General features: G+C 45.8%; 1 protein-coding gene across 1 annotated transcript in view; it reads right to left on the reverse strand.

Annotated features, from left to right (window-relative positions):
- The window catches only part of PMFBP1 (polyamine modulated factor 1 binding protein 1), a 43,052-nt gene that overhangs the window by 6,494 nt on the left and 16,147 nt on the right, over window positions 1–20,411 (reverse strand). The window contains exons 5-13 of the mRNA XM_040982047.1: window positions 12,024–12,194; window positions 11,002–11,112; window positions 9,372–9,498; window positions 9,124–9,281; window positions 7,305–7,545; window positions 5,244–5,433; window positions 4,960–5,113; window positions 3,866–4,033; window positions 3,476–3,613 (exon numbers count right to left, since the gene is read on the reverse strand). Of these exons, the coding sequence (XP_040837981.1) occupies window positions 3,476–3,613; window positions 3,866–4,033; window positions 4,960–5,113; window positions 5,244–5,433; window positions 7,305–7,545; window positions 9,124–9,281; window positions 9,372–9,498; window positions 11,002–11,112; window positions 12,024–12,194 (1,458 nt within the window). The remainder of the gene's footprint in view (window positions 1–3,475; window positions 3,614–3,865; window positions 4,034–4,959; window positions 5,114–5,243; window positions 5,434–7,304; window positions 7,546–9,123; window positions 9,282–9,371; window positions 9,499–11,001; window positions 11,113–12,023; window positions 12,195–20,411) is intronic.

Raw genomic sequence — 20,411 nt, forward strand, 5'->3', positions numbered from 1 at the left:
ACCACTTATAATCCAGTTGCCTCTAATGTATCCAGGAAAGCAACGTAAGATGACTCAAGAGTTTGAGGCCCCTGCATCCATGTCGGAAGTCCAGAAGAAGCTCCTGGCTCCTGGTGCCAGACTTGCCTAGCTCTGGCCACTGCAGCCATTTGGGGAGTGAACCAGCGGATGGACGATTCTCCTCGCTTCCTTTTTCTGTAACTTATTTATTCAAATAAATAAAGAATACTTTTTCTTTTTTAAAGTCTGTGCTTTCAACTTGGCAATGAACATTCCAATCAAGAGGCTCTGAGATGAGGAGTCGGGGAGCTGGCTGAGGTCCCAGTTCTGTCACTAACTTCAGTTTCTTCTTCCATAAATCTGAATACCCTCAGGTGTTTGCCATGGTGCTGGGATGACAGACGTAGACAGGGCTCCCCAGGTGCCTACGCGCTCTCAGCGTGGACACACTGAGCCAGCTTGCTGTGCACTTCACCCCCAGGAGGCAGCTAAGTCTGGAAGCAGAAATGCATATACCTGCCTTCTGTTCCTTGCATCTTCATGTCACTGGTCACATACAAATGTACTCTTTTGGGCTTTTTGTTTTTTTCTAAAACTACTAACTATTCAGTACTTGAAATATTTTACTTTTTCAGATGGAATTCTAGGTATCTTTGAACTCTAGCAATAAGAGAGTTGAAAGCGTTAGATGGGACTTCGAAGTCTACACATTAATGCTCTAATGGTGCAACGATTCCTAAAGACGAAATAACTGTCTTCTGGAAACAGAAGTGCATCCTTTCTGGGCAATTTTACAAAACATGGGGTCAGCTGAGCTTGCCCACTCAGCTGGGGGTGTCACTGGAGAAACAATCGTTTGCTTGAGGGATGGTGGCTGATTGAGAAATGACGCCACAGAGAACAGACTTTTTAACAAAGGAAAGGTGATGGGGAAGATCATGGTGGTGATAGGAGGTAAAATGGAAGAGTAATCTTAAAACCTGCTAACATGAGTGGTTTAATTTGGGGAAAGATTCTAAGAATTTATGCAAATTACAGAGTGAAAGCATGCTTCCAATGCAAGTTCTAGTAAAAAAACAAAAACAAAAACAAAAAAAACCACGAAACCCTACATTCTCCTTTGCTAAATAAAGGTAGTAGGTCTATCTGGTTTTATAAGTTGAATTTCTGCAAGTCATCTTTGATTCATCACTTTCCACCTCACATTCATCTCATCAAGGAGTCTGGCCATTCTATCGCCAAAACACATCTCCAGCTTGTCCCCTTCTGCCTGTATTGACACTGGTCCAGGTTGCACAGAGCTGGCCTCCTCATTAGGCTCCTCACTTGCTCTGCAACCCTCCCTCATAAGTCATTTCCACACATTAGTTAGAATTGTATTTTGAAAACAGTCCATTCTCTTGTCCCTGGAGGGAATTGTATCAAAGGCTTTCTATTGCTGTAAGAAAACTTTCTGTCTCTTCACAGAGGCTGTGATGTCTGCTCCAGCCTGCCTCCTAACCTAATCCTGTAACTGTGTCTCCACTGATCAGTATACTCCAGGCACCTGGCTTTCCTTCACTCCTTAGAATGTGCCAAGCGTTGCACTCAGTGATACATGGTCCACAATAAGGACTCCAGTTGGAATGCAAAGGTTGGCCCAAACGAATAAATCTGACTCACCAAAGTACTGATTTAAGATGATGATATCACCATCTCAATGGTTTAAAAATGCATTAGGGCCCGGTGTGATAGCTCAGCGGCTCAATCCTTGCATGCACTGGGATCCCATATGGGTGCTGGTTTGTGTCTTGGCTTCTCCACTTCCCTTCTAGCTTTTTGCTTGTGGTCTGGGGAGGCAGTGGAGGCTTCGGGACCCTATACCCGTGTGGGCGACATAGAGGAAGCTCCTGACTCCTGGCTTAGATCAGCTCAGTTGCGGCCATTGCTGCCACTTGGGGAGTGAACTAGTGGATGGAGGATCTTTCTGTTTCCCTTCTCTGTAGATCTGCCTTTCCAATAAAAATTAATAAAACAAAACAAAAAAATGCATTTGCTAACGCCCGTAATTGTGGTGCAGGGGGTTAAGCTGCTGCCTGCATGGCTGGCATCTCAAATGATTGCTGGCTCCAGTCCTGGCTGATTCACTTTGGATCCAGCACCCTAACAATGCACTTGGGAAAGTAGTAGAAGGCGGCCTGAGTACTTGGACCTCCACATCATGTGGTAGATTCAATGGGATTTCAGGTTCCTGCTTTCGGCTTGACTGTCCCCTTGCCTTTGTAGTCACTTGGGGAATGAACTGGCTGATGAAAGTTTCTTTCTCTCTCCATTTCTGTAACTTTGCCTTAAGTTAGATTATTTTTATTTGTATTTGAAAGGCAGAGTCACAGAGAGAAGGGCGAGAGAGAGAGAGAGGGAGATCTTCCATCCACTGGTTCACTCCCCAAGTGGCTGGAGGTGAGACGATCTGAAGTCAGGAGCCAAGAGCTTCTTCGGGTTTTGCACGTGAGTGTAAGGGCACAATGACTTGGGCCATTCTCTTCTGCTTTCCCAGGCTACAAGCAGGGAACTGAATCGGAAGTGGAACAGCTGGAACTTGAACTGGCATTCACACGGAATGCTGGTGCCTCAGAGAGAAGCTTAGGCCTTCTCTGCTAGGGTGGTGGCCTCTGAATAAAATCTTAATGCATGTGAAATAGATATTCTATACTGAAGGGACCTGCATGGTGGTGTAGTAAATTAATCCTCCATCTACTAGTGCCAGCATCTCATGTGGGTGTTGGTTCATGTCCTGGCTCCTTCACTTCTCATCCAGCGCTCTGCTTATGGCCTGGAAAAGCAGCGGAGGATGGCTCAAGTTCTTGGGACCCTGTAACCGTGTGGGAGACCTGGAAGAAGCTCCTGGTGCTGGCTTTGGATCAGCTCAGCTCTGCTGCTGCAGCATTTTGGGGAGTGAACCAGTAAGTGAGAGATCTCTCTCTGTCTTACGTTCTCTGTAAAATCTGCCCTTCAAATAAAAATAAATCTCAAAAAATATCTATACTGATAACTGGATTCAAACACAGTGCTAGCATGCTTCCAAGGCCATTTTCTCCCTTCTGTCATATTTACTTACGGGGAGAAAATAACTGCCTGCTGTTGCGTTCTCCTTCTCTGCTTGGTGACTGGTTTGCAAGTCTCCCCAACAAGCTGTTCCCACCTTCACTCAGCTCTGGTGTAAAAGGCAATGGTGATGCTAACTCTGAAGACATGGCGTGCCATGGGGTACACACTTCATAAAGAAATAAACCTTCCGCGCTTGGGAAGCAATGTTTTACTTTGTTTTGTTTTTATCAGCAGCCAGATACTGAAGGTTAACCCTGAGTTTCATAACAGAAGTGAGCTGCTGGCACCACAGGACACACAGGTGGTTGAACAGTTGGTTACATTGCTGTGGTGGAGGAGGAGAGAGACACAGATTCCAGGACAAGGGTTCCAAGGTCACGGTCCTTACCTCTATATTCAACTCCTCGATGACTTGCTTGCTGGCATTGTATTTGCTGATGGTGGCTTCCAGTTGTGTAGAGTAACGCATCACCTCTTTTCGGATATTCTCATTTTCCTCTTCCATCTTTCTCAAATTCTCCTTCAACTACTCTCCCATTAAAGAGCAAAATCCAGAAAAGAAGTGTTGGTGCCAGGCTACTTCAAAAGCTCCAAGACTCTCGCTCTCACCCCGGGCTCTCCTCTGCCCCCCTCAGGACTGCAGGCTTTGTGGCTCGCCCAGTCACTTTTCCTCCCCCACCTTTCCTCTTTTCTCTGAGGTCTGAACCTGCAGCCTCTGCCTCCGTCCAGGACCAGGGCTGGATTCATCACCCTGCCTCTTTCCATGTTACCCTCTCACCATTTTCTCTTTCTTCTTCTCTTCCTCTCGCAAAGCCTCAAGTTCCTCCTCCAGCAACTTCTCCCGATCTTTGCTCTTTTTCAGTTGCTCCCGTTTCTCCTCCAGCGACTTTGTTGCCTCCTGGAGATCATCTTCCAGCTTGCTTTTGGCAGCGGCCAGCTCCCTTTGCTGAAAATAAGATTGGCTTGAAAGACAGTCTTGGACTGTGTGCAATTTGAGAAAAGAGATCCAGACAAATACATACAGGGAATGGCTGGAAATGAATACGAGGACAGCTCCATGTTTATATAACATCGGTAATAATAATAATAATAATAATATAATAATAATAAAAGGTCCAGGTTTGTGTTGAGACACAGCAGGTTAAACCACTACTTCAGACACGGGCATCCCACACTGGAATGCCAGGTTGAGTCCTGGCTGTTTTATTTCTGATCCAGCTTCCTACTAATGTATCTAGGAAAACAGTTGAAGCTACCCCAGGTAGTTTGCTCCCTGCTATCCATGGTGAGACTCGGATGGAGTTCTGTCTAGGCCTTTGGCTTTGGACCTGAGCCAGCCCCAGACACTGTAGTCATTTGGGGTGTGAACTAGCGAATGTGATACCTTAGATATCTTTCTCTTTGCCTCTTCCTCTATACCTTTCAAATAAGTAAATCTGATTTTAAAAAAGTGTCCTACAAGGTTGTGTGTTTTTGTTTGTTCAACTAGATTTAGCCATTTATCTTATTTATAGATCTAGTTCCCACAGCATTAGCCTTCTTGCCTAGTTATCAATTTTGTCCACATAAGACCTCTTTGAGTATACTTTTAGAAAATCTTACAAAAGCATAAAAATGGATAATTTAGAAATCAAGAATTCTAGATCGACAAGAATAACTTTTAAATTCTGCAAAGGATAACACTATCTTTTTACTACATTTAGGTCTAACTCTAGAAAGCACTTACTGTTGGTCATTAGCATGCCAATAGAGATTCTGTACAATTAATTTGTATGGATTTTTGTGGCGACACCTACCCAAACAGAGGCTAGTGTATTTAACTGTAAGCAGAACAAACACTTGAGCTGGTCGCTGCCTCCCTGAGGTTCATACCTGGTGCTGAATGAGTTGGATACGATCTAACATGTCATTTATTTTCATCTCTTGTTCCTCTGCTGTCTTACGAAGCTGCCTGTTCTCTTTCTCACAACTTTCATTCTTCCTCAGGGCCTCAGAGAACTCAAATGTCAGCTCCTCTACCCGTTTCCTTAAGCAAAATGACAACAGGAAGATGGACTTTAGTGGAGCTGGGTCTAAAGGGAGCCCTTGCTCCCGCCCCCGGGTAGCCACCCACAGTGGTCCTGGCACAGCTTCTTCTGGCCATGGGCCTGTGGTACCTGTTGACTGTGAGCTCCTCCTCAGCCATGGTGAATTCCTTCTGCAGCTTCTGGAGGTTTTTCTGTAGTTCCTGGATGGTTTCTGCCTTCTGTTTGTCCAGGAAAATGCAGCTTTGCAGTTTCCTCTGAGCATCCTCCAGGCTGACCTGGGCCAGCCTGGCTTCTTCCTTATACTGGGTTACCTGCTGAGCTGCAGAAGCCAAAAAATGAGCCAGGGGATACTCGTTTAAGAAGCGAGTGTATGTGTGAAGATCCGACTCTCAGAGGAGACTAGCTATAAAGTTCTTTCATTTTGGGGGCCTACTTCAATCCTCCAACTGTCCTCATTTCTCACCATTTTGTTACCAGTCTTCAGGAGTCCACTAAGTTATCTGTCCTCAGCTGCCCTCCAGCCACTAACTCCTTCATTACGAAAGTTAAACAGATTTGTAGGAATTGCACAGTATCTCCAGCTTGACTCATCTGTCATGAGGGACAATTCCTGGTCTAGAGAGTCTGCAGAGGGAACTCTAACCTCCTCATCAGTCACATGGAAAACTGAACTGTGGAATTGCTACTGGTGGTAAGCTAGGAGAGAGGGCAAGGTGGGTTAGAACAGTTGGAGATGGACGCATATAGGAACAGAGCTTGGGGTTGTCTTGGAGGAAAGCAGTTTTTAGGCGATGGAGAGGGAGGATCTCAGAGCAGCTGAATGGCGAGGGAATGGAACAGGAAGGTGGCACAGAGAAAGAGGCCAGATGGAGTGGAAAGGAGCGTGGGGTTAGGGGACGGCAGACAGCAGAGTTGGGTCAATGGGATGCATGGAGGCAATTTGGGGGGACTTTGCAAGCCAAAAGTGGTTTAGTCTTGATATGTGGGTTCCTGGGAATGGACCTGAAATAAAGATAGTTAAGGACAAGTGGAACATGTTAGAGTAGACAAAGACGGCAATTCGCTTTTAGCCCACACCCAGCCTTCACTGGATTTGAAGGGAAAGCATGGTTCCTCTCATTCCCTCCTGCAGGTACTTGGGCCTGGGACAATAGAAAAAGATATTTTCCTATGGAAGTGATGATACGAAGAAGGAGGGAGGAAAATTCTGTTTTCAAGGCAGTGGTTAAGGGGAAGAGAACATGTCCAGTTTTGGAAATGTTGAGTCAGAAGAGATGTGTTGCTTAGGGAGCGCATCATGAAAGAGTCTGACCTCAGCTGTCAGTCAGTAGGGGGGGTGTACGTTTCGGAGCTCTGTGCAAATACCTGTAGCTATAAGGAAGAGGCGAACAACTCAGAGGGTGAAGACATGAGTACAGGGCACAGTCTTAGCTCATGGGTAGCCGTGGTCAGAGCAGGCAGGAAAGTAAAGATGAGATTTGTGGAAGAACACGGCACCCACCATGTCTCCAAGATTGGTTTGGTGTGAAGCTACAGAGTGATAGGTGGGTGAAAAGGGGGATATCAAGCTGTGTGTGGTTTAAAAATACTGATAACTATAATTCACAAAAATCTCCCCTTTTAAAAGGTGAACACTTCTGTGGTTTTCTGCACTTATTGCTGTTATCTCATACAAAGAAATTCTGTACCCAAGGCAAGATTCCTGGTGACCTCTGCGGAAGCCATGCTGCAGAGGGTCAAGGCACAATGCCCAGGGAATGCATGCTGAGGTTGAAGGAGAGAAGGCCTCCAAACCCAGGGGGCAGAGATGTGAACTGTGTCGCAAAAGGCCTAGAGAAGGCAGAGGGGAATGTCGTGTGGGGCCCAGCCCAGGGCTGTGTCATCCTTGGGACCAGGAAGGGACAGGCTCCTCATCAAAGCTGCTGAGAGGTGGCTGGGTGTGTGAGCTCACCTTCCCAAGTGGAGGCCCTGCTAGGTGGGGAACACTTCAGAGCGGAAGCGACGGTGGGGACGCATGCAGGTGTTGGAGAGGGTGGTGGTCACCACTGAGAAGCAAGATGAGACTGTGAGAAAGGCCTGGAATAGGATGCTGGAGGACCAGCTGAGATGGCCACTTAGGGAGTGAATAGGGGACTGTTGGAGCCCAGGGGACTGAAGCACGGTGGGGACAGTGCCTGTTGGTGGCCTTACCTGCCAGCTTCTGCTGCTGTTTGGCCTCTTCGAGACTGTCCTTCAGCTTCTCCACCTCAGCCCGCAGGGCCCCACACTCCGCCTTGGAGTTGTTTTGCTTTGCCTCCTTAACGGTCACTTCGAGCTCTGTTGTTCGAGCTAGCTGCTTCTCCAGCTCCATCTCTTTTTTCATGACATTGTTTTGAATCTGAGTCAGTTTCCTCTCTAGTTCATGTAGCATTTCATCTTTCTCTTGGAGTAACTGAGAGGGGAGCAAAGTGTGAATGCTCAGAGAGGCCAGAGGAGTGGTGGGTAAGGTCAGTGTGAGATTGGTTGAGCCCTCCTGGGAGACTGCCTCATCTTGCCTGGATGTTGCAATAGCCTCCTATCCACTCTTCCTTCCTCCATATCTGTTCCTCTCAGGCTATTCTCCTCATGCAGCAGCCGGCAGGCGGGGCGGAGGGGGGAGACGTTATATCTCTGCTGAAAACCCTCCATTGGCAAACATCTCCCTTGGAAAATGACTTCTTGGGATGCTTCATGATCTGGTTCCATCTGACCTCACCTCCTGCTAAGCCCTGCCTCTCTCTGTGCCAGGTGATCTCTGGGGACTCTCCAAATAGACTCTACCTTAGGTCATCGCACTTGCTCCTCTGCCTAGAATATTCTTCCTCAAGGCCACAATCTCGATTCTCCTTTAGTCATTCAAACTTTGTCCAAATACCACCGTTATCTGAGAGGCCATACTTGACTAGCTGTATAAAACAGCTACCAAGCTAATTCAGGAACTGATTTGACAGGAATGTATCAGTATTACACAGAGTTTTGTCATTTATTCATCCTCTGTCTCCCTGTACTGGAATGAAGCTCCATGAGAAAGGGACCCTGCAAATTTTTGTTACATTCTTGGTGCCTGGAACAACGCTTAGTAGCTCCAGGTGCTCAAAAAGACTTGCTGAGTAAACAATGACTGGATGACTCCCTGCTTCTCCTCACCCTCTCTAAGCACCTCCATTCTCATTGGTAGGTTTCCTCTGTATCATGCGGCAGGTGCTGTTAGTGACCAGCCAATCAGCTAGATCGTTTTTGATAGTTTTGATAGTGCAGAGGGAGAATGGCACTGACTATAAAGCTTGCACTGGTTTTACAGCACTTCTGTTCTTAGTTCTGTTTCTATGCTTCCTCAAGAACTACAGATATTACAGGTTCTTTCAGTGCTTCCAGACTGCCTGACTTGCATATTCATAAGGTATTTGTAATATAAAACTGAAATTCACTCGAAACTTTCAATAAGGCTACATGTTATTTTACAGCATTTCCTTGTGCTGTCAAGCATTGAAAAAGCAGAGGGGGACAGTGAAGTGTATCCCACTGCTACACTGCAGAGCTAGGGAAGAACCTCTTCCTCATAAAGTCATTACTGTGTACCACAAGAACGATCAAGGAAGTTCTCCCAATGGGCCTGGAGCCCTCAGCCTCCTTGTGTATGCACGGAGCTTCCCAAAACCATCATAGAGGAGAAGTAAGAGAAAGCCACTCATGTGGAGGCTTGGCCTCACCCCTGCCCTGTCCTGTGGTCTCACATCTGCCCTGTCAAGTGACCTCACCCCTGCCCTGATCTGTGGTCTCACTCCTGCCCTGTCATGTGGCCTCCCCCCTGCCCTGTCCTTTGATCTCACACCTGCCCTGTCACGTGGCCTATACCTGTCCTGTCACGTGGCCTCACCTCTGCCCTGTCCTGTGGTCTCATACCTGCCTTGTCCTATGGTCTCACACCTGCCCTGTCATGTAGCCTCACCCCTGCCCTGTTGGTGGCTCGAACCAGTGTCCTTTCCTTTACCTTGTCTTTCTTCAAAGCCAGCTTTTGGTTCTCCGTGAACTGCAACTGCAGCTCCTGCAGTCGGTGTTGCAGGAGGAGAGCCTCCTTGTCTTTCCGCTCAATGTGTGCAGATGTCTCTTCCCGCAGTCCGTGCAAGTCCAGCTCCAGCTTCATCATGTCTGAAGGCAGTGATACGGGGTGTTGCCTGTCAGAGGGGGCTCTGCCCTTATGTGTCCCCCCCGCCCCCAGTCAATCAGCCTCTGTTCTACCCTTCATGATGTTTTTCTTCTGCTCTGACACAGCTTCTAGCTCCATGCGCAGGTCCTTCACAAGGTTCTGGTACTCCTCCACATGCAGGCACTGGCTGTCCTTCTGCTCCTGCAAGTGCTTTAGTATCTGCCAGGTGAGAGAAGAACAGGGCAGGCTGAGGACAGGGAAAGAAGGCTTTCTAAACTGGCCAGGTCCAGAATATGACAATGCAGACGCAGGTAGCAGTGGTGGCCAGAGGCTGGGGGTGGGGGAGCCAGACGACTGCTAATGAGTTTCTTTCTGGGATGATGAATGTTCTGAAATTGATAACTGACTCCAAACATCAGGAGGATGCTAAAAAACAATGGTGGATTTTATGGTTTGTCAATTATATCTTAAGCATTTGTAGGTAATGAAACCCAAAGATATGGCAGACTTTTCATGTTCATTAAACTGTGGACAAGAGAAATAAATCCCTCTTTCCTTGTAATGGTGTCACTTATGGAGCACCTGCTATGTGCCAGGCACTATTCAAGGTTTTTGGAAGAGTGGTGCAGAAAGCAGACACAAATCATGGCTCTACGGAGCTGACCATTTAGTAGGTGACACAGCGTAACAAGTAGTGACTCAGGGAAAACGTCAAACACTGGTAAGTGCTACAGTAGGAAGAGAGAAAGGGAGGTGCATGTGTTGGTGTGTGCTGCAGTTTTAAGTGGCAGGTCAGACTCAGGTTTCACTGGAAAGGTGGCCTCCGAGTGGGGATTTGCTGCATGTTGAGAAGTGAGGCATGTTGCAGGTGTCAGAGCTGGATGCTGAGGGACTAGCCACTGACAACACCTGAGGGCAAGGAAGGACCCAGAGGAGGATGCAGGTAGAATATGCTGAGAATGGGGCAATTAGGAGATGAGGTAGGGGTGTTCTGAGTGGCCACAGTGTATAGTTTGCAGACCCTATGCAAGATCTTTGGCTTCCACTTCAAAGAAGGTAATGCTTCCCTGATACAGAAGAGGCAGACACAGGTGGCCAAGGAGAGAGAGTTTGCTACCTGCGCAGCAGTGGATGCTGGAAAAGGTGTTTGTGTGATTTCAGAGTTGACAGAAGGGAGAGCAATACTATGAAGTCTGGAGGTAATGGCTGGAGAAACACAGGACAATCCCCACGTGACCCAGATGTGGACACCGCGTGGCCTCAAGGGCCCACACAAGGCTGTGCCAATAGAGAGGAGGACAGAATCACTGGAAGAAACGAGGTAGGGATATCCAAGTTCTCACAGAACATGTGGGTAGCAGGAAGGCTTTGTTAGGGAGAAACAAAATGGTGAGTAAGAGCATGTTCTTTGTCTTGGGAAAATCTATCATTTAAAACAGTGGAAAGGCGAGGAGTCCTGCTGTAGGGTAGGATGTGGGTATAAGTAAACAGACCTTTAGAATAAATATCGAATTATGTCCAAGGGGAGGTGGGGACTATCAAGTTCACTGCTGATTCAACTTTCTGGGAATGGCAGTGCCTGGAGACAGAAATCTCTGTCTCTCCCACTACAGGGTTCTTGGAGAGCAGAGATGTGCTGTTCACAACCACCTTGGCACCAGGCAGCACACCATCTTGGGGCATGAAGATATGCTATCACTAGCCCAAAGCATGGTCTCCCACCTTTTTGATGTCTTCACAGTCTTCGGAGGAGCTGGGAGGATGTCTGTGGGTGGCTGTGTAGGAAGCAAAGTCGGCTTGTAATTTTATTAAAGCCTCTTCACGTTCCAGCACCTGTAGATGAGCACAAGTCAGTTAGGCCGAGCGCTCAAGCAGCATGCTGCTGCCTACTGGTGTCTTCGTAGCGTGAGTCTGTTGGGTTATGACTCGTCACACGCGCCCTGTGTGGTGGGCAGGGAGAAGGAACGCTCTCTCGGTCTGGTGTCACTGTCCTCTTAGACACAGATGGCACATTGTCTCAAGTCTCTTGGAGACCAGATCTCTGGTGGGGTCCAGTGTATGAGGCAGAACAAAGTCCTTTGGAGGCTATGAAACAGTCAGAGGGTGTGATTCACAAATGGAGAATTAAGGCAGGCAGTTTCTTGGGAGAGTGTATGTATGTGTGCATTTTTTTTTTTTGAAAATTAAAAAAAGTGAAAAATTTGTTTCATTTTCATGTTATTCTGAACTTGTTTTTGAAAATAATTCAAATAAACTCAATCATCAGAAGTAAGTCAAAATGTCTTATTCTCTCCTCTTTCATGTCCACCAAGTTGGGAAAAGACACCATTAAAAAAATTTGTCATATGTAATTCTATATTATGGGTGGAGATTTTAAAACACAGGGCTGGAAGTGAACTATGTGTGAGACTCTGCAAGCTGCTCGCAACCCTGTCAGAAATACTGCCATCCTTTTTCTGGCTGCATAGGATTCTGTAACAGGCGTACCTTCTTCACCATTTTTCTTAATCGCTTTAGTCATTTGCCTGCTGGTGGCACGGAGGTTGATTAGTGGGTGGTGTTGTCACTTCACATGGCCAGGGGTGATGCACACCAGAGAACAAGGGCAATAAATGGGCGAGTACATGACGGGTTTTGGAGGAAAGTCCTTGGTGAGTCCTTTCGGTGACTCTTGCCCCAGGTTTTGCTTCCTGGCAGCTTTGGTGGGAATCTCCCAGAAGACCGTTCTAGAAGAAGGTACTCACCAAAGCATTGCTGCAGGCCAGCTTGTTTCGAAGCTCCTGGATGAGGTCGTCCTGCTCAGAAACCTTCTGCCAGACTTCGGAGAGTCGTTTCAGGGTTTCCTGATGCTCTTGAATCATGCAGGAGGATGTGTAGATACGCACCTTGGAGTGGTCACCCTTGTTCTCCGGCTCCTGCGATGGACGTAAACAATGGGTTGGTTTTGTGTATATTTTGTGAGTTACAACTTCAGGTTCCGTAAGCGTGGAAACATCTCTAGCTCTACATTCCCAAAACCTGCTTGTATAAGAGAGGCATGGCTTCCTTAATAAAAGACACACTAACTAGTGCATGCACACGGTAAGCAGATCCAAACGACTCACAAGAGAACGCATAACGGTCCACGGATCAGGCCAGCTCCTCCGTGACAGCCTGCTACCAGCATTCTTGCTATCCTTGCGGGCATAATTCACACACATTTGCAGGGGTATATATATGTGTTTATTTAACACTTCTTTCCATTACATAAGTAAGAGTTTCCTACGAATGTTGTAAACATCATGTTTTCACCTTGCAATTTAGGAGAGCTTTTAATTTATTATTTATAGATCTAGTTTTTTTTTTTTTTAATTTCATATTATACAAGTGCTCCTGCCTATGCTGTGCTTACTATACATTGTAACATTATGGGCAGGTATACATTTTTTGGTTATCTTCTCAAATCTCATATTCTCGTCACTCTCAAGAGATGATAAATTGTGCATGTCACTCTAGAACTTTATACTCTTACAGCATATAAAGGAACACACAAAATATTGATTATGCTACTTTCTTAAAACAACAATCATTATTTTTTGCTTATTAAAACATCTTAGTGATTTGTCCATATAAACACATCCACTTTTATTTTGTTCTTTTACATATTTATCTAGTTTCTTATTAATGGGGATGTAGGTTGCTTCCAGGCCTTTTTTTTCCCCCTTTAAAATGAAGCTTACCCCAGCTGTAGGCAACTGCATAGGTTGTATTATGCCTAGGCAAATGTAACATTGCTGGGAGAAAAGCAGCTAATAATTGGCGGGCATCCTGGTCCTGGTTAATGCCAACTTTGTGTTAGCTATACCTGTGTACCAGCATAGTTGTCTATATAAATATTTAAAGATGTGTGGGGGGCAGATGCCTGCATGCCAGCAGACAGGGTCTGAGCATGTGGGGCTCTGGGAAGGCAGGCAGGGTTCCAGGCTGGTATGGTAACTGCCAGAGGACCTGGCTTGGGGATATGCATGCCAGTGGGCATAGGAGTCCGTGGATTGCTCAGAGAATGGGTCTGGAGATGTGAGGGAACAAGGACTGCTGAAGGAGAACGTGACAGTTAAGAAGTGATTTCTGGGGGATCTCCACAACCAGGCTACTGCATTTGCAGGTAAATGAAGGAGCTGAGACCAGGTAGTTTAGAGGAGGGAAACTGGAGGACCTTTTGAGGCCAAACCAATACACTTGCCCATGTAGGAGACCTGAGCTGAGCTTGCTGACATCAACCACTGCCTACCAGTGCATATGAAAGCCATGGCTGGGGGTCTACCTGGCAGGGCTTGACCACAGTACTTACCAGTGAGTGTCAAGGCAGAGTGTGGACCCTGTTATGCTGGGCCATGACACTAATCAGCTCATGACAGAACTGAGTCTGGGAGCAGGTTCTGTGGGGATTGTGGATTCACCCCTGTGGGACTGCCATACCAGCTGGTTTGCTCAAGGGCTGGATGAGGTGATGAGCTGAGCTAGGCATGACCATGGAACTCACAAATACTTTAGGGGTATTGGGATTGGGCACAGGCTAGGCTAGTTTAGGCTATAGCACCTGCAGGTACACGCAAGTGTTGGGTGTGGGTTGGGCCAGGCTGCAACATCCAGTAATAAGCACAAAGTCTGACACTGGGAGGAAGGTTGTTGGGTAACGGCCTAGTACCCACGGGCACATGTGAGATCTGGGTCCTAGAGTGGGCCCGTTGGGGGAATTTGGGAAACTTCCCCAGTGGGCCATTGTTCCTACTGGTGAGTATGTGAGTCAGGGCTGGGTGTTGGTCAGGCTGGGCAGGGCTGCGTCACTTGTTAGGTGTGTGGGTTGGCTCTGTAGGGGGCAAGACTGGGCTTGGGCCAGGCTAAACCACAGCACACCGCCATGTATGGGAGCCAGGATGGAGTGTGGGTCATGCAGAGCCAGGCTAGGCTGTCACACCTACCCATCTGCATGAAAGCCAGAGATGGGGGCAGGCTATGTAGGGCTAAACTGCAGCACCTACCAGCGAGAGTTGGGATGGGGAGAGGGCCAGGTTAGGTTAGGCTGCAGCATTTGATGACAAGGGCCAAGACAGGTGATAGGTTATGCTGGGCTGGGTCAAAACAACTATTAGCATGCCAAGTTCTGTGGCTGGGAGCGAGCCTGGTTGGGGAGCTAAGGGGATACCCTGTCTGTGTTGCCTTTTCCAGCAGTTAGCATGAGAGCCAGAATGGGGGCAGTGGACTGGGCTGGACATGACTACAGAAGCTGTTGGCATGGGGCATGCTAGATGGGGTTACGCTCCAGCAACCATTGCTACTCACAAGAGTCAGTGTGGGTGTAGGATAGGCTGGACTTGGTCTTGGCACCTGCTGAACAATATGAGATTAGGGTCTGAGGGTAGAACAGGGAGGGCTGGGCTGTAGCGCCCAACAGTAAGAGCCAAAACGAGTGTGAGCTGGTTTGGCAAGGCTGCTGTACCTCCAGGGCAGGAGGTGGGCCAGGTCAGGCCGAGCCAAGAATCTACCTGTGTGTGTGTGAGATCTGGCACCGGGATGTTACATGATAGAGGAGCTTAGGGAACTCCTCTGTCAGGACACAATCCCTGAAGGTGAGCATAAGAATCAAGGCTGGGAGCAGCTCAGACCAGGTCAGGTTACAACATCTACTGGCTTATGAGTGGCTCATGTCTCGGGGTAGGTCAGGCTCAGCTGGGCTATAGCACCCACCAGCATGAGTTGGAACTGGGAGCAAGCCCAGAAGAGGAGCTGCGGAGGTTCATCTGCTGTGCCACTGCTCCCTCTTGTGAGCATGAGAGCTGGAAATGGGAGCCAATTAGACTGGGCATGGTTACAACACCCATTGGCCTGCATGGGAGTTGGATTACCGGGACTACCAGGCTGGGCTAATCGACTGGTGCATGTATGAGCTAGATCAACTGCCCCAGCCAAGAGTTGGCAGTGAATATCTGGGCAAATGGAGACTCTAAGGTGGACTATGTCAGCCAGTGGATTCTGGAGAGATTTCATCGTGATTGGAGTGCAAGATTGGCTGCAATACAGAACTGTTGAACTATCAAAGCCACTTGAGCAGGACCCTTGGATCATGTTGCACATTGGAGACCCTGGGATGGCTGGGAGGCTGGGTGTGGCTTCTCTGCTTATCTTTCCCCTCCCCCCAGGTAGTGGAAGGAAAGAAGGGAATGTGAAAACAATGGTCTCACCCACTTTTCTCTAGCCCTTGACTCTTCGCACCCAAATAAAAGATGTAAACATTATCAAAAATAAAATTTATATAAAAAGTCCTCCTCCAGATCGTGTGAAATCATGCCTGAAGGTTATTCTCCTCTCTTTGGTCTGTACTAATCATGGGGTGAAGTCATGCACATAGTTACAAACAAAAAGAGCAAAGAGTTCTAGATTCTTTCCCCATTAGACTTGTCTCCTTAACTGGGCTTTTTGGGCCGAGTTAGAAATAGTCCATGTTCACTGAGCATGAAAGCTACCTATGATCCAATTGCAGAAAGGTCAGTCAGAATCTAAAACTGACCACAAATCATGTCCACATAAATAATTCAGTGTATAAGCGAGCAAAGAAATGAAAAACGTAATAGAAAAGTTGAGGAACAGGAAGACGATATCTGTAGGCTCCAATAAGGATTGAAAAATGGAAATGGATGTTAAAAGTAACAGAAGAATAATTCCCTGAATGGGAGAAAAATGTAGATGCTTGAAAGAGTCAGTTAAGTGTTGAGAGGTTTAATGAAAAACAAAGAACACCCTGAGCTAACTGCTCCAGACTTCAGAGAGATAAAGTAAGTGATTGGCAAAAGTTACAGAGCAGTTGGAAGGCCACTGCGCTCATCTTAAATACTGACACAGACAACACAGCAGTAGCTTCCTACATTTAAGTGAAGGTGCTTTTCCAAGCTTGTAAATATATAACCAGAATGGCATTCCAGGATGATGGCAAAATAAAAAAAGTTGCATCTATAATTGCTTTTAAAGAAATTAAGAAATTATTCCAACAGAAGGAAAAACCCAAGAATGCAGAAGATATAAAAATATTACCATTGAGTACATGAATGAGGAAAATTGTAATCTTAGAAACAAATACTCTATGTTATGTAAACATTTTGAGAGATTAGCCTCCACTGGTATTTCATATGGGGACTGCTTTGTGTCCCGGCTGACCCACTTCCCATCCAGCTCTCTGTTTATGGCCTGGGAAAGCAGTGCAGGAAGGCCCAAGTCCTTGGGTCCCTGCACTTAAGTGGAAGACTCGGCAGAAACTTCTAGCTCCTGGCTTTAGATCAGCTCAGTTCTGGCCATTGCAGCCGTTTGAGGAGTGAATCAGAGGATGGAAGATCGGTCTCTGTTTTTCCTTCTCTCTATAAATCTGCCTTTCAACCTTTCAATTAAAAACAAAACTTGCTTTAAAAAAAAAAAGGTGAAAAACTTTCTAGCTCATCATCATAGGACAACATAATTTAAACACCAGTATAAGAATACAAAAATACAAGGGCCTGGCGCGGTGGCGCAAGTGGTTAAGGTCCTCCCCTTGCACGCCCAGGATCCCATATGGGCACCGGTTCTAATCCCGGCAGCCCCGCTTCCCTTCCAGCTCCCTGCCTGTGGCCCGGAAAAGCAGTCGAGGACGGCCCAAGGCTTTGGGACTCTGCACCTGTGTGGGAGACCCGGAAGAGTCTCCTGGCTTCGGATCGGCATAGCACCGGTGCGCTCACTTGGGGAGTGAATCATCAGATGGAAGATCTTCCTCTCTGTCTCTCCTCTCTGTATATCTGCCTTTCCAATAAAAAAAAAGAATCTTAAAAAAAAAAAGAATACAAAAATACAAGCCATCAGAGGATTTCATTTCTGAAAACAGATGCAAAAAATAAAATGTTCATAAATGTTGTAAGCAGATTATTAAATAACATATCATGTTCTAGTAGAGCTTATTGGAACACAGGGGGTGGGTGTTTTGTGTATGAAAACAGACTGATACAATTTGCTCCTTAAAGAAGTTTTGTGATTATCTCGGTGCTCACAAAGACATGTTCAAATTCAATATTCATTCCTGCTTAAGAAAATTCTTCATGTGCTAGATATGGACAATCACAATTCAAGTTGAATAGGATGTTAAGCAACCAAGTATAACAGGAAACTGTCATACTTAATAGTGAAATACCAGGAACATTTCCTTGAAAATGAGCAACAAGACAAGACGCTATGATTCTACATTGCTCTGGAAATTCTGGTCGATGTGATAAGATGGAGAGTCGTTGTACAATTTTTGAAAGGGAAAGCAATTTAGAAAAAAATCAAAGATTTTTCAACTGGAAACCTGATAAGAGAGCCTGATTAAGGTGGCAGGAAAAGAGATAAGTCTTCTAACAAATCAGTAAGACTTAATACATTTAAAAGCATTAAAGATCTCATTCATAAACCCAATAGCAACTATAATATATCTAGGAAAAGAATTACCAGGGGAATACATGAGATTACTGAGGAAAACATACGAACATTTGAATAGAAGTTGAAGAATGTCACGTTCCAAAGGACATGCTAATTTTTCCCAAATTAATATATTATTTTAAAGTCAGTCAACATAAACCTAAATTTCATCCAGGAAAAGCATACAAAAAGGGTGAAGAAAAAAATGTGGAAGTATAGAATGCCGAAGGCAGATCTGTTCTGGAAGGAGCTGTCAGAACCTGGTGTTAGTAAGAGTCATGAAAACCTCTGACCTGGAAGCAGATCAGAAGACATCACACATCCAGAATCCAGCAGGAGCCCCGTGCACGGGGGATCGGGGCCAGGGAAGCAGGCAGCAGAGGTGGGGACGTTCAGTAAGTGGCGTGGAGACAACTGGAAATCCATTTTGACTGACATGAGATAAGAGCCTTATCTTGCTATATACATAAAACTTAAATCTCTATTCTAGATGGACTGAAGATAAAAACACAAAAGTGGAAAAAAATAGAAAAATACTTAAAATCTAAATTAAATTTTTTTTACAATCTTGGGCATAGAGGAGGACTTCTAAAGCCAGATATAAAATCTAGAAAATACAGAGACAGACTGATGTTTTGTACTCCAGGACAACCAAGAACTTCAACATGGTGAAAAATAACCATTTATAAAGTAAGATGAAAAATTACAGACAGTGAGAAAATATCTGCCACATATGTAACGAGAAGTTCCTATAAATCAATACAGACAAGACTAATAACCTAACAAACATGAGTTAGTAATTCACAACATGAAAATTCACGTGGTGGATGTGAACAGTCCTCCACACTCAGAGTGGTGGAGACCGAGATGTGCCGTCCAGATCCCTTGCTTGGCCATGCGAGACTTATTGCTGGAAGCGCTACTCTCACCTGTCAGCCCTTTCTGCCTTGCCTGAGGTGACACTTCTCCCGGGAGGCAGTCAACATTTAGTAACTGTTCGACAAGGAGGTACAGAGGTCAGCTCTCTTTTCTCAGTTTAGGGCTATTCTGAAGGATGAACCAACCTCACAGCTCCCCATGGTTCAGCTGAGGCCTTTATTAAAACAGGATTTGAGGGGCCTGTGTTGTAGCTCAATAGGCTAATAATCCTCCACCTGCAGGCATCAGCATCCCAACTGGTTTTGGTCCTGGCTGCTCCACTTCCCATCCAGCTTCCTGTCTGTGACCTGGAAAAGCAGTTGAGGATGGCCCAAAGCCTTGGGACTCTGCATCCATGTGGGAGAACCAGAAGAAGCTCCTGGCTCCTGGCTTTGGATCAGCTGAGCTCTGGGCATTGTGGCCACTTGGGGAGTGAACCAGCGGATGGAAGATCTTTTTATCTTCTCTCTGTAAATCTTACTTTCCAATGGGAAAAAAAAAGGTCTTCAAAAAAGAAAAAGACTGCATTAGAGGGAAGTTCTTTGGCATTACATGTAAAAAGCTGCCTTGAGATGCCTGCATCCCATATTGGAGGGCTTGGGTTCAAGGTCTGGCTCAGTTTTTAATGCCAGCTTCCTGCTAATGCATTCATTCCCTAGAATGATGCCTTCAAGCACTTGGGTGCCTGTCATCCACATCAGGGACTCGGAAGGAGTTCTAGATTCCTAGCTTGGCCTGGCCCAGCTGTTGGGGCCACTTTGGGGAGTTACACAGTGGACCGAAGAGCCCTCTCTGCCCCTTTCTCTCTTTCTTTCAAATAAAAACAAACAAAAAACAGTTAAGACTGCATCATAGTTCTATTTCTCTTTCTGCGCAATCTTGTTTCCTTCCTTTTACAGTGAATACCAACAGTTTCCCTAGATAAGTCCAGCGGACCATTCTGCTTTTAGAGTCTGCTATTCAGGGAATCCAATGAAGAACATGAAAACTGTAATGGGAAAATATTTCTGTTTTCACCAACTACTTTAGCACAACTTAGATGAAAAAACATCTAATGCAGTGAGTGTGAGGAAATAAAACTCCCTTCGTTATTGTTAGTGAAGGTAGAAACCACACTGGTAGATTCTTTTTGGAATACATTTCAGAAGTATCTTAAAATTTTACAAATGAGCATATCTTTTGACATAGCAACCCTCCTTCAGGAATTAGCCAGTAAAAAGGGAGGATGTCTGTTACAGCTTGTTCATGACACAGAGAGCAAAAAATAAAAAAATCAGAAGAATAGCCATAGTGGCCAGGCATACCATAGAATGCAAAGCAGCAATTACAAGAAGTTGTTAATGTACACACTCTAAAAGCAAGTTGTATAAAACCACATTTATAATGTTATGCACTTATATAAAAGGAGCCTCTAGCCACTCTTTTTTCGAAATATAAAAGAACATTTTGATTCACATCTTTAGAACTATAAAGGACATTCGTTATTTTGGAAAAGAAACTACCAAAGAGCAAGGAAGAATCATCTATTCTATGTCTGGTCTCTCAGAAACAGAACATCACCAGCAATTTTTTTCCCCACATTATTTTTTATCCATGTATTCACTTCAGTCTACTTTCCCTTTCACATATGCTTGAGATCTTCTCTATGTGCAGACATGTCACATCTCTGATGCTTGGCTAGCATACTGACATTCTGTGCCATGTTGCCTGTTGATGGACATTATCCATTTGGTATACAAATGAGTGCCACATCTCACTTG

This window comes from Ochotona curzoniae, unplaced genomic scaffold (assembly GCF_017591425.1).
Source record: "Ochotona curzoniae isolate NIBS_2020 unplaced genomic scaffold, NIBS_Ocur_1.0 contig_3622, whole genome shotgun sequence".
NCBI lineage: Eukaryota > Metazoa > Chordata > Mammalia > Lagomorpha > Ochotonidae > Ochotona > Ochotona curzoniae.